This window comes from Cephus cinctus, unplaced genomic scaffold, assembly GCF_000341935.2.
Source record: "Cephus cinctus unplaced genomic scaffold, Ccin1 Ccin1_scaffold0709, whole genome shotgun sequence".
Lineage (NCBI taxonomy): Eukaryota > Metazoa > Arthropoda > Insecta > Hymenoptera > Cephidae > Cephus > Cephus cinctus.
In genome coordinates, this window is record NW_014333329.1 from 1,837,403 (window position 1) to 1,851,644 (window position 14,242).

The 14,242-nt window shown below is 42.1% G+C and overlaps 1 protein-coding gene across 8 annotated transcripts in view; it reads left to right on the top strand.

Annotated features, from left to right (window-relative positions):
• LOC107270166 (afadin) overlaps window positions 1–14,242 on the top strand; it is a 54,038-nt gene that overhangs the window by 10,017 nt on the left and 29,779 nt on the right. For 3 of the 8 annotated variants that reach the window (XM_015744919.2, XM_015744920.2, XM_015744921.2), the window contains exons 1-6: window positions 4,939–5,585; window positions 9,196–9,307; window positions 9,422–9,614; window positions 9,745–10,032; window positions 11,067–11,350; window positions 12,006–12,099. In XM_015744919.2, coding sequence (XP_015600405.1) covers window positions 5,569–5,585; window positions 9,196–9,307; window positions 9,422–9,614; window positions 9,745–10,032; window positions 11,067–11,350; window positions 12,006–12,099 — 988 coding nt within the window. In that variant the 5' untranslated portion in view covers window positions 4,939–5,568. Of the gene's footprint in view, window positions 1–4,032; window positions 5,586–9,195; window positions 9,308–9,421; window positions 9,615–9,744; window positions 10,033–11,066; window positions 11,351–12,005; window positions 12,100–14,242 lie in introns of those variants that run through there. The other 5 variants (XM_015744918.2, XM_025087576.1, XM_015744910.2 and 2 more) reach the window with 4 other exon arrangements.

Sequence of the window (14,242 nt, forward strand, 5' to 3'; positions counted from 1 at the left end):
GGGGGGGGGGGGGGGGCACAGAGTCGCTTGGTAAATGGCGAAAATCCTAACGCTCGCCTACTATATATATAAGAGGAAGAGCAAATGGCGAGAAAGAGGAACGGGGATTCGCGTTTGTCAAAGAAATTTACTTGAGGCGAGAAGATCGTTAAGTCGCCTAAGGATGTATGGAACGGGTCGCAGAAGGATATTCTGCGGTATCCTTTTGAAAGGACGACCGCGTGGATCTCTTCTCACGGGTGTCCTCGTTCCTTTCCTTTGTTCCGTCGTTTCGTTCATTCGCTCGTTCGGTTTTTCCGTAGTCCTCGCCGAGACGATAAATCGAGCCTCGATTCCAATTCTCGCCCTCTGAACTTTCTAGTTTTACGCAAGATAAATCTTTATTCTAGCATTTCTCTCTTTATTCCTTCTTGTACTGTCGCTTCCATCTCTCGGCTCGTTCCTCCCGGCGACTCACCTTATTAAGTTCAACAAATTTCCATTCGCAAAGCTTCTAACTTTAAAGGGTCGAGAAAAAGGTGTTCCATATCAACCATTCAATACGGTTTCAGGATTATGTGTGTATATATATATGTATTTTGAGCTCTGGTAATTATTGTTTTTTTATTTTGCGAATTATACACTACCATTTACTACTGCGGATAGGAATCTTTGGATGTATTCCGATTTTAACTAGAGATACGATATTTTATCAAAGCTCGAGATAGAGAGAGAGATCAAAAGCTATTCCTATTTTGTATTAACGTACAGTCCTCGCAAAGGACTTTCCCGATACGGCAATCTTGCCTGCTAGCAATATCAGTACTGAAGTACTATTACTATCGTAGCGGATACTTGGGTATGGCAAGACTGGTAGCTGGTGGTAGTAGAAGTACTGCTGATATAACGAGTAGGAAAAAGTCGAGTGATGCAAAATGCAAATTGAACTGCTCATGGCGAATATATAGCTCGCGAATAGAATTGGCGAATTGGCCGAGTCCGCTCGGCAGGACTTAACCTAGATATTGTTCTACGCCATTGAATAATGCCCGTGACTAATTTCGCGGATGTGACGTAACACTCATTAAACGAAACAGCATCAGAATGACGCTCAACTAACTAATTACAATTCCGTCCCACGACTCTTCGGGGTTTCAGCGGAAACAAATTTCCGAGCATTCATACAGTAACGTGTACGTCTGTGACGATGTATTTTTTGTAGAATTTTTCAAAATTAATTTTGACTTGCGATCGATCGCACACAGTTGATAAATGTAATTGCAGCTCGTTGTCGATCGATTAAAATTATTGCAATCAATCGAAAATAATTAGGTTCTTAATTGGCGCCTACACTTGTTATTCTGTCCTTAATTGATCGCTCTTCATTGTTTTTCTTACGTTCACGTTTTCTTATAGGATGATCCATGGGATTTTTTTTTTAGTCTCTTGGGATTGAGATCGCGATCAGGATCGAGCTACGAGAATTCTTGGGTTGCACGAAATTATTCGTTGGTCTATCATTTTATTGTCAATCGCAGAGTATTATTATTATCATTTAATACCGTATGACTTTTACCGTAAGTTGAGAAGAAATAGCGTGAGACGTTGAAGAAATTTTTTATTTACAAATTTTTTATTTATTTCATAGTCCTACTTCCACGACTCATTATTTCGCTTTGAGTTGACGAAAATGTTTTTGCGGGATGCTGGAATAATAAGGAAATGATCGATCGGAAGCGCCACTCTCAATTCTCTCGCTTTATACCTGTAATTTACTTTACGTCATTTTCATTTGGTAACGCTATACTTATTAATTGTACCTCGACGTAATTAACCAGTTGTGCTTTTGCCAAAGGCACGAGCTGGAAAAATTACTTGGAGAGTCCGATATGGCGCCTGAAGCTCTTGGCTGCATCATTTCTTGAAACTCCTCGAGTTATGCAACCCGTGGCATTGTATATATGTATATATATTCGCAATAGTAAAAATATCAGTAACTCCTCGCTCCATACCAACCAATTCTCAAGTGCTTGGAAACTTGTATACAATATATATATACATATATACACTGTTAGGCATTTTGCAAAAAATAACATTTCTAACGCAATAATAAACTTAATCCCATTTACCAAACTATTATTGTCTCGGGTGCATCGCAATGAAAGGAGATCCTGTGGCTCGTGCTCTGGAAACTCTAGAGTTTCATGCCTTCCTCCCACATTTATATGTACACCCGTATTAGCATACATATATATCCGCAAAATTCCATACAAATATCCCATACCCTGTATACGTACGTACGCGCATGCATATAAGTATATTTGCATTAGGAAGCACAAGTATATTTATTCGCCGTAGCTTCTTGAATAACGCATTTTTTGTACGCTCACGAAATAATACGCTAACGGTTTCCGTAAAACGTAACCAAACTTTACGACACGATATTTTGTCGCTTTACCTTTGTGCAATTTTCAGCGTGGAATTACCTTTGATACTTTAAACGTAGAACAGGCGTCTAAACTTTTGAACGTAAATTTCACGAGGTTCGGATCGGTAAGGTCGACGCGAAATTCCAATGACGTATATCGTCGAACTCCGAGGGCATTTCATTAAGTTCGATTTATCGCCATACGATTAATTAACCCAACAAATTATCCGTGAAAAGTGAGATGGGCCTTTGTAGCACGTAAATTCGGGTAGCGAATACGAATTATTGTAAATTTTCCTGTAAAATCGTCAGTCGCTGTGGCTCTTCGATAGCGTTGACTGGCGGCGTGACCCGAAGGGGATCGGGCGGGAAGGGGTGACACGGCCAAAATCCGACAACATCACCAGGAATAAATTACGCGGGCAAGTTGAGTAATGCAAAAATGAAGATTGAATAGCAGGGCGACGAGTGTGTGCACGAGGAATGAAAATGAAAAATAACGCTTCAATATTTTTTTTTGACCCTTCATCCAGTGGAACTAGTTTTTCTTTTCTTCCCTTTTCTCTTCCCTTATAACCCTTCACCCTTAACTTCGTTAGTGCACGGTCGACGTGTAAGCGCGTGCGAATGGCACACACGCCGTGGTCCTAAATGGCAATTTATTATAATTTATAAGAGGCACTTTTGGGCCTTACGCATCATCATCCATATGGGGTGGTACGAGTTTCGATATGGTTATGCTATATGGGGGACGCGGGGCCGTTTTACATGGGGATAAATTGAGAGTGAGAGCCTGGAGGGGGATGTTGAGAGACGCGCACCCCTCATTTTAGACAAGAATGCATATTACAGGCAGAGGGAGGCTGAGCTTTCCAAAATGTTTACTCGCGGCTAAGGGGTGCTTGGTGATTTTTTGGGGCGACTAGGTATGGAGGGGGAGCTGATTTTCGATGAGTATGTTTTTCGCACGGATAGAGGGAGGCACCGAGGAAAGAGTCACCCTGTTAGAACTTTCTTCTTCCTCTTCTTCGTCGTTTTGTCCGATTCTTCTCCCTTTCGTGAATTGTATAGGTATACCTTTCTCCCAGTGGGATCGCACACCCTTCATTTTACTTGATTCCCTCGTACAGGCTATGGGTACCACACATACCCATAGTCAGTTTACCTTCGCACCCCTCGGGTCCATCCATTATTTTTTGCCAACCAGGGCATTCTGTGTTCTACGATCTGCCTGCCAATTCCGAGCGGGACTTTTTTTTTCTTCTTTCTCCTTCTGGACTATTTTTCTATCGCTCGCTGGACCAATTTCCATTCTCTCTCGTCTCCACCAGCTACCCGGTACTCGGCTTGCCCGGGCTTCTTATTTAAACGCGAAATCCTGGGTCTGCAGCTTGTCAAACTAAAGACACATCCCCTATGGTGGTCCAGCCCCTGTCACATCTCAAGAGTCTCGTATTATATTTCCATTAACGGCACGGTTGTCGGGTACTGGTTTTCCCCTGGACGAAGGCTGAGAAAAATAAACGAAAAATTCATCGCGAATATGCGAAATATCCAACGTTGTTTAGCAAGTTCGTGGTTAAACGGATATTCGCTTTTTTCATATGTCAATTGCATCCTGGGAGGCTTTCTAATACCGTGTAAGCACGTCCGTTGAAATATATGCAATTAGCCTAATACGCTACTTGCACGGTCTTCAAATCATATACATTGACGTTATGTTCTGTGTTGGAGATGTAGGGGAAAAAAAGTGACGAAAACTGCAAACCGAAGCGGAAAATAACGAAAAAAGAGAAAAACTAAGTAACGAACTGAGATAAAAGGAAAATCGTGGCGGTAGAGCATTCCCATGCAGTTGAGCGTAGCAGTGGCGCACCTGGCCAGTCTCTCTCTCGAGGATACCGTACTTACTATATTATACCGACGTACCACGTTTATACCGACCGACAGACTATATACACCCAGCCAGTCCCACCGTACCCTTGGGGATCACCCAGTCATCGCAAAGTCACACGTCATGGCGACGCGTCGAACGTCATCAGGGTCATCACGTAGAAAAATCTCCACAGGCGTAAACAGCCCGTACGCCGTTTCAACGTAGCGCATATATAGTACGCCATGGATATACTATAGATTATTTTGAATTCGTCTAGAATACCTGAGCAAGGCTTTCTCTCGACGAATCTTATACATATTGGACCAACAAGATAGAGGGAGATAGAGATAGGACGGTTATCGTAATCTTGTCATACGCGTACCGTCTGGACTCTATGGAATTTCATAGTCCGTGCGAGCAAACTCTGTGGAACTTCTATACTCCATTCGCCGATGTGTATTTACCTTACCGCACTCGTGTAGACAGGCACGCGTTGTAAGGAGTTAGCTTGTACGACTATAGGCATGCACTATAGCGCTACGGTAGGTGTAATCCTCTTGAATGTCCCTGCTGACGTAGTACTCTAAGCCGAACGGACTATAGCCAGCCCGGTACTCTATAGTGCTTATAGTATATTAGCTGTGGCATTCCAGCGTATGTCAGTACCCTGAGCCAACGCACAAGGGAAAGAACCAACCGGCATGCCGAGGCTCTAACTTCTCCCACCGTTTTACTTGTGCCCCAGTCAGTTTGTCAGTTTTGTCGTTCTGTTTGTTCGTCAGTGGCTTACCGACGCTTCTTGGGTGTGGTATTATTACTTAGAAATTCCCGTTATTCCCGCTCGAACTTCATATTCTTATTGTCTACCCTACTCGTCTGACACCCACCTTTACACCAATTCTTCCTTATTACGTGTAATAAGGACTCTCTTGGGGGGAGAGCTTTTTTCCTGTATCTCTGTATCTTTGTTTCCTCTTTTACCTTCCATACGATACTTTGTCGTCGGCAGACAAGGTATCGTTGTGTTTCGTGACTTTGCCGCGATATCGAATGTAACGGTGTGCGTTAGTGAAAATAATGCACCCTGGGACCGATTGGTACAGAAGTATTTATTCCGAGGATATTCTCTTTCCACGTGCTACCCATTGTCCTTGACAATTGTGCTCGGTGGTTGCTGCTGTGATTGCTCGACGTGTGGGAATGTACAGTGTGCGTGCAGTGTCTTCTGGGTTTTCTTTCTTGCTGCGAGACACAAGAAACGTAGTGAAACGGTTTTGCGAAAAGGATGACTGTACCTGAAGAGTGAGTAATTATGTCCATTAGTTTCTCGAGCGTACGTCGACATTAGTTTGACGGAATTTTTCCAAATTGAATTTGCAAGGTTTACGTTGATGCCTTGGTGTGCATTCGCGATACTGCATACCAAGTTACGTATAAACGCGAAAATTCACTACGGCTTTAATAAATATTTTCGAGTGCGTCGACGTATATGACACATGTATATATACATCGGATATACCGATGGTGAAAACCAGCCGAAAACAACGTATTTTCGGGTTGTTAGAGAGAAAACTTTGGTTAATGAGTAAATTCCAATTTGGCTACACGGCGAAATCGTTGACGCGGGTTTCGCGTTGTTCGTTCTGCTAATTTTCGTAATGGACGATTGCAGTTACGCTCCCTCGATTTCGCGTCGGTGCGTCACTCGTGCTGGACACGTTGTTGTCAATAAATTGGAGAGATCCAATTTCGATGAGAAACGAAACGGAACTTGGGGTAAACATAGATACACGAGTGAATACAATGGTCGCTGCTTTGAGGATAGGCCACAAACACATTTAACCACTGCGTATCGTCCGTACTATAAAAGTAGTTAAGTAGCGTCAATTTAAAACGTTTAGTTCCGTTTCGTGTTCTTTAGTTTATAATGCCGAAAGTACGGTAACCAATGTAGGTAACCTGAACTTCCGGCGGCCTCGATAAGGCCCAACTGAGACAGTCGGACGGGCATCCATTTTAGGATGCTTACTTGAATCAGGCGGTTTAAACACTTCCTGGAAATCGCCAAACCGTGCAAAAGCCTTTCCTCTTGTATATATACGTCTAGTTGAGTTATATAGATATAGTATATAACGATATATCTTCATTGTGTAGAGAAAGCCTAAAAGTACACCGTTTCTCCTTTGGCCTCCGCCTATTCTGTATGGTAGCACTCTTGTAACGTGTACTGTACGGTACTGGGATATCACAACTGTACTTGGCCTAACTTTACGTTATTGTCGTATATTCTTTTTGCTTGGTCTCTTTTCAATAGAAGAAAATGGAAACAAACGCACTCGAAACACTCAGCCTCATGGGTCTGTCGAGTAGATACTTTCGCGAGACACTTCACTCCAGTGGTGGCAGTCGATGGGTTGTAGATGGCGCCTAAGTTAACCGGCTCTGTTAAGTGGGCATTACTGAGCGAATGTTACTGCAGTCAACGAATGACGTTTAAACGGCATAAATTTTGTACACGCAAAGCGGAACGACGATTCACGTTTTCTCTGTAGAAATCATGCGAATTTTATTATTATTTCTAACAAAATCGGTATTACGATACCACGGGGATACCAAGTGAAATCTGCGATACGATTCCTTTTCTTTTGTGTTGTAAGTGAATTTTTAAATATTCCCTTGTTTTTTCCCTATTCGTCGCGTAGAGACGCGTAAATTAATGTCGTAGTAAAATGGGCGAATGTCGCATTTCCGTTTCCTGTCTGCCGTTCGAGTATGTCCCCCTTATTCATTGTACAGGATGGAATTAAAGATAAAAAAAGGGGTGAAACGGAGTGAGAGAGAGGAGAAGGTGTAGTAGAGGGTCGTGATAAAGAAGTTGAGAAAGAAATGGGCGAGAAAAAAGGATCGTTGAAAGAGAGGCTTAAATAAAGGCGAGATTGCAGGGAAGAGAGATACGAAAGGGGTTGCGATAGAACAGCGGCTGAGGGGTGGTGGTGGGTGTGTGTGGGGGGGGGTCGTGTATGAAGTGAAAAAAGGAGATAAATAATGAACGATAAAGAGAAGGGAGAAGCGAGGAGACATAAGAAAACTGGAAAGACGTAAAGAGCGGGTAAAAAAAAGAAAGATGGTACTTTTCACAGGAATTTCAGCACGACCTCCTTCTGCCTTCTCATCTCGCTTAAGGTCTTGCCGATCTTTTCTTCGCGACGCTCGCAGTCTTTTCGAGTTCACGTACTGTAATTACATGGAAACCGGAGCGTTCCGTGACACGTGACTCGCCCCGTAACTTTCGCAACACGATTAAAGAGAAGAACGTAAGGGAAAAAATTATTCTACCGGATCTTGTATTTCTTCGGTGTAACGCAGGCTTCTTGTTCCACCCAGTGAAACGCCATTTTTCAAGCTGCATCTCTATTGTCGGAGTTTCGCTTACGTGATTTATTGAACACCGTTGACTATATGCGATAATTAGTTTATTATATATATATATATATATATATATATATATATATATATATATATATATATATATAGAGAGAGAGAGAGAGAGAGAGAGAGAGAGACTGCTCGTAGCCCCTGTAATAATTGTAATCGTCTACAATGATTAGGTTAGTAATTTTTGGCCATAGGGCGCGTGCACAACGCAACGTCACATTGTAATAATACGAATAATCGCGAAAGTCGAGAAGCGGCGGGCGTTGAATGGAAACGGAAAATTACACGTTTCGCGTCGAGTGAGAGACTATCCGATTTAACGGGGGTTTACTGTCTGTCGGGTTTAGTTTTGCGCGAAGTATCGAGGAAATTGACAGGTGGCTATGTTGCAATTGAAATTTCCTATTCCGCAATACCTATTTTCAATTTAGATAGATTCGACTCGTCCCTCGTACCTCCGTATTTCTAATGCGCAATAATTTAGCCTTTGGTTGTTTGACTAACCCCTCGAGAAAAGAAATAGCACTGTAGAACAGTCGTTCCGGCATTTATACTGTGTTACTGTTTCTTTTTTAAATACAACTTTTGATGGCATTCTCGAGTGGAGGAAGAAAAAGTCATTGTGCATTCACACGCTAAAAAAAAGTCAACCCTCAAAGTGTCACTTGAAAATATTTTTTAAACCGCGCTAAGGTCCTCGTCCCTCCTGTGCATTAACACCGGGGATGTCTTTTGGTCTTCGTCACGTTGTGAACTCACCCTAAGGGTTCCTCAAGTATGCATGGTATGCGACGTGTATATCTCTGACGCTTACGCTGGAATTTCTCCAGGGTGGATGGAGGACCAGGTTTCTTGGTACTTGAAAAAAAATTCACACGCTTTCAAAGTAATTTTTTATCTCTCTTTTTTTTTTTTATTTTTCTGATTTCCTACATTATTATACTAATTAAGGTTATAGTTTAGCCATAATTTTTCTGGCTACTTCAATTAACATTCTGCTATCGAACGCGTCCGATGTACCTTGTTATATATTGAGACAGGATATAAGGAGAATACAATCGTATTTATTTATCGTACTAATAGGTACCGGGCGTCTTTTTAAATACTTGTTCAACAATACCTTTGTACTTGTACACGTGTACGATGTGCCGTAAAACAAATCGTACGTCCTACATGAATATTAGTACGCGTGACCGTCATTAATGATCATATAGAAAGGTCGTTCAAATATTTTAATGTATCGGGTGTGTCATATCGGTCCATTGTGTGTTAATGAAAGTACGAATGATGTCGTGGTACCATCACGATGACTGTACGTGAGTCGAATGATATTTTTTTTTTTCCCCCCCTTTATCTGGACTCCCGTTATTTTTTCTCTCTCTTTGTTGCCCTAAGAAATAAATCAATAACTAACAGTAGTGCGCTCCATGCTATTGACAATACTTCATGTGCAATCTTGGTTTATTTGTCTGTCTAGAATGGCTGCCGAAGTGGCCAACAAGAAAGCCGAACGCGAAGCTCTCCGCGGCGTTATACAACAATGGAACGCGAATCGGCTCGACCTTTTCGAGCTTTCCGAGCCGAACGAGGTAAACGGAGCATGTATCTTTATTATTATTATTATTTACGTTACTCTCATTGTTCTTAACGGCAGCGACAGTGGAGCTTATTGATTTTTCATATTTGCTTCTCCTTCCCTTTAGGATCTGGAGTTTCACGGGGTGATGAGGTTCTACTTCCAGGACAGCGGACAGAAAGTCGCTACCAAGTGTATAAGAGTCGCATCCGATGCAACCAGTCAAGCTGTGATCGAGACGCTTATAGAGAAATTTCGACCGGATATGAGAATGCTCTCGGTACCGGAATACGCGCTGTATGAAATACATGAGAATGGTGGTAAGCAAACCTGAGCTGTTGGTTTTCTTTTTTTTTTTTGTTTTTCAATGTATGGTGACTGTTATTGATTGCGAGTAACAATAAATGTTTGTCGCTTACGCAAAACAACTGAAGGTATTACAACTTGCAGAGGAGCGGAAATTGGGTCTCGAAGAAAAGCCGCTACTCGTTCAGCTGAATTGGCACATTGACGACCGCGAGGGACGTTTCCTTCTTCGTCGAATCGACGACAAAACCAATGCCCAGGGTGTTGGCTTCTCCGAGGGTTCCAGCTTTCGACGAAAGCTCAGTAAACGCGAGAAGAAGCAAATGAAGAAGCAGGAGAAGCTCAGCAGGCTGAAGAGCTCGGCTGCCGGGGAACAGGATGAAAATTCGATACCGCTCGATCAGAATGGCGTGGCTGAGAAACTTTACACAGGTAGATCTATTTTGGGGAAAGTTTATTTGTCGGTGTATCTATGTTTAGAATTTGTAGTGGGACCGAGGGCGGGTGAAAGGTGTGTGTGAACTCTTAACCTATTGTATGCGAAACTTATGTTTTGAAATTGGCGAGGGGCTGATCGAAGTGGGTAGTTTTTGTTCGTTCTTTTGCCTTTTCTTTTTTACTTGCTTTCTTACCTTTGATTGAAACTATCATTGCTTTATCTGTTACAATGGAAACCAAAGCCAAGGTCGTGCCAAGGGAAACCAAGCACCAAACGTGCTCTTATTCTTCGGGTTCTCGCGATAAGCGAGTATCATCGATTAGCCGCTACGTTGCCACGGCTGCCTTCTATAAAGCTGCGATCGATATTTTACATGTAAATTGAGAGTGACTCTTAGGGCACTGCTGGATAGTCAGGTTGGTTTGTTCAGGGGGTCCAGGGGGCTTGGGGATTGGGGATAATAGGGGGCGTGGGGAGATATAGAGATAACTGTAAATAACGCACAAGAACTGAATGATAACGGACATCAGTAGTCTGAAATGTATGCGTGGATCGAAATCAAAAGATATTTGGTGTCATATTTTATTTTTCGTTTGGGTTACAATGTTTAATTACGAGAGTTATTACGTGTTTTAATGTACGTATGGCGCTATTGGCTCTTTGAATGAAAAATTGTATTTTTATTATAAACTATCTGCTTGTCTCTGGCAGCGTTGAAGCGATTAATGGAAAGTACAAAAAAATACTGTGAAAGTCTTACGAGCGTGTGATGTTAGCTTATAAACTTGTAGAAAAGTTGGCGGCTCTACGGTGCTGCCATCCATCGTTGCGTACGGCTTTCCCGGATGGTGGATGTAAGATAAATGGTATCGTTTGTTGGTCCGTAAAGTGTCATTTGAGTTACGAAGTTCTTTATTCATCAGTTAAGCTTTCGTTAAATCATGGACTTGCATGAACTGTCACTGTAACTCATTTCTTGTATCAGTTTTGGATGTGTTGAAAACTCAAAATTTTTCCTTAATTTCAGAATTACCGGAAACAAGCTTCACGCGCAGCATATCAAATCCAGAAGCGGTAATGAGACGTCGTCGTCAACAAAAATTGGAACGGAAGTTGCAACAATTTCGCAGCAAAGACGGCGGTCCTGATACGGGCGGTACTCTTAAGATCTACGGAGAAGCTTTATGCAAAGACGTTCCGTATAAAACACTTTTATTGAGTGTACGCGATTCTGCGGCCCAGGTCGTGCGTGAAATGTTATCCAAATATGGATTGGACAAGGTGGATCCACAACAGTACTGCCTCGTGCAGGTAAATAATAATTTTCCCTATGTCTTTCTTCTTGGCATTGTTTGAAACATGTTTTTCTTGCTCGAATTACCGATCGAAGGGCCGTTGCTAAATTCTAGCATTACCGACTGTCGATAAGGTAGACATGTAACTTATCGGTGAATAGGTAGAGAACTTTCCTCAACGGGACGAAGATATTAGCTAGGTTCCTGGAGTTGAATCGAAAGTGAAAATGCATCCTATATGTCTATAGCTCATTATATATAGGTATAAAACATCATACGTATTTTACTTCTCAACTCCTGTGAAAACCTGGTCATTATTTCTTGTATTCTATCACTATTCGCACTCTCACTTTTCTTGGGACAGCAATACTGCACCAACCTTTGATTAATTTTTATCGCAATATCGATGAGACACTTAACTTAATTGAAGTTAAGTCGTTTCTACGAGAAGCACCTTGAGTCAATTTAATTAAAGAAAAAGTTGCTGTCGATGCTTTTCTGGCACTATCTTCATGCTCCCGTTGAATAATTTTTTCTCTTCAGCAGATATCATAACTTCGTAAAGTTAACTGAAGTTTACAGTTTTCTCGACACACACGTATTCGTGCATATATTATATATATATTGCACAAGAAAGAGTGATTTACGTTTGTGGTTTTATTTTATTACAGGTAAACGGTGAAAATACAAATACACATCAAGAATACATCCTGGACGACGACGAGTGTCCCTTGGCAATTCTTATGAATCATCCCTCCACGCGTGGTGAGTCTTGAGATAAAAGTACAATGTTTTTATATCCGCGAATTGAATTTTGTTCACATATTTATCTATGGCCGAAGTATTCTCTTCTCCTATTAATCTTCAGCTTTTTTTGTCCCGTGATATAGTGCAAAAATCGCACTGGAAGTACCCAGTAAATTTGATAAAACCATTAAACGTGCCGCTCTGGCACTTTACTCCAACAGCCATCATGCCTCTGTCACGCCATCATCAGTACTTTTTCGTGAGAAATATTAAAAAAAAGAAAAAATAACTATCGATACACCTCATGATCGCTAAAGCAATTCGTTACGCACGCACTTTATTTTCGGCTGAACCAGGTAGATGGCGCTCGCGTCGCGACCCCCATAAAATGCAAATATGGCACAATCTTATTTAAATGAAAATGAGAAAATTTGAATATCAGTCAATTATCAATCCTCAATAACCAAGCAACGTTAATCACACACCAAGTTAATTAGTATCGATACAAACGAATGTTAACGAGCTGTATAATTCGCTCCTCGCTTCTTCCCACGTCTGTCTTTCGCACGAAGAAATACATTTTCACGAGAGGTTAGAGTTTCGTTTGAGCGAAGTTACCGGTATGTTTGCGGTGTACTCGAGCCAATTAGACGAGTCCCGTGGTAGGGCGCTGCGGTTGTCAGAACAATTTACAGAGACTTCAGCTGCGTCCCTGTCGTCGTCTGTATTTCCAAAGACAAAGAGCCTCGAGTAAAAGCTCAAAGACCGTTACCCTTGACGTAACAAAATTTATACTGTCAGCGTCCTTGCCTCTCGTGCACATTAAATATCCCCCTTTAGAGCCATATTGTAAAATTATTATTTTCACGTTAAGGATCTATATCGCGAGCGTCCGTAAGCTCAAGATAAAAGAAAGTCAAGAACATTTAACCCTCCAACGAGCATGGATTTTCCTACCGCAGTGTCGACCTTTTATTTAAACCAATTTCCCGGTAACCCCCGTATCCTAACGATCTGTCGTACGTGCTACGGGCTGAAACTAAATAAGTCGAGAAAGCAGAGATATCCCCTCCGTCGAAGGAGAACAAAGAGCTGCGAATAAAATATAGAGTATACCAAGTATCCACGCGATCTCAGCCAAGTGTATACGTTAGCTATTTAAAGTCTGCGCTGCACGTCTGGTTCTGCCAGCCGTCACTTCCGCTATCTTTATTGCCAAACGTACCGGATGTCGGTGCACTCGGTTCCTCCGCGTGTAATCAAATACAAGAGGAAACATTACCAAACGAAATCCCTTTGAGAGGGTACATTTCCTCTCTGGTCTCGTACCGTCGGGATTTATACGGCAATAGAATACTCGGTTATCCTCTTAGCCTTTACATTGATATTCTTTTGCGTATGGTTCTACAACTAAACGAGAATTACGAAACGTCCTGTATCGAAGGTGAGTGTGGAGGGGCTACGCCAATTTATCATTGTTAAACGATATCTTCATTCCATATCCCAATCTCTATTCTGTATCGGTCTCTTTGTACGCTTCGTACGCCCCCGCTTGTGTGGCTACGTTGATGCTGGCGCCAACGTCTCCGTCACTTATGAAGCCTGATGCTGTCGCGTGAAATATCGGATTAATTTGTCGCTATGGTCGTTCCAGAGAAAGGTCAAAGGACGTTGGGGGTAAATTCTTGAACCACCCATCGTGTACTATCCCTACCTCTTCGACCTCTGCCATGCGACCAAAGACGCTTTAGCCACTCTTGTCCGTTATACCAAACATTTCTGCTACGTTCTCAAGACCGTACTTGCCTAGTGGCCTGAACTAAGGTCGCTTGGTATAAATCATAGATAAGGGGATATGGTATACGAGGTGTCGGGAGATGTGTATATATATGTCGTAAAGGAATGATTTTCTTGATGCTGTCACCTGTATCTATACAGACAGAAACTTTTTCGAGTGTCTGTACCGTGCCTTCAAAGCCTCCTTTAATCTGCACAGACCTTCTACTTCCACAGTCTTTCTTTTATATATATATTAAGGATCGACCTCGATTCACCCCGCGGCACTTTTTATTGCCACCGCGAGGGAGTATATATGTATATCGGGCATAGGAGAGCTCAGCTACGATCCAACGTAGTAAATCGTTTTCACTGGTCTTCCGAG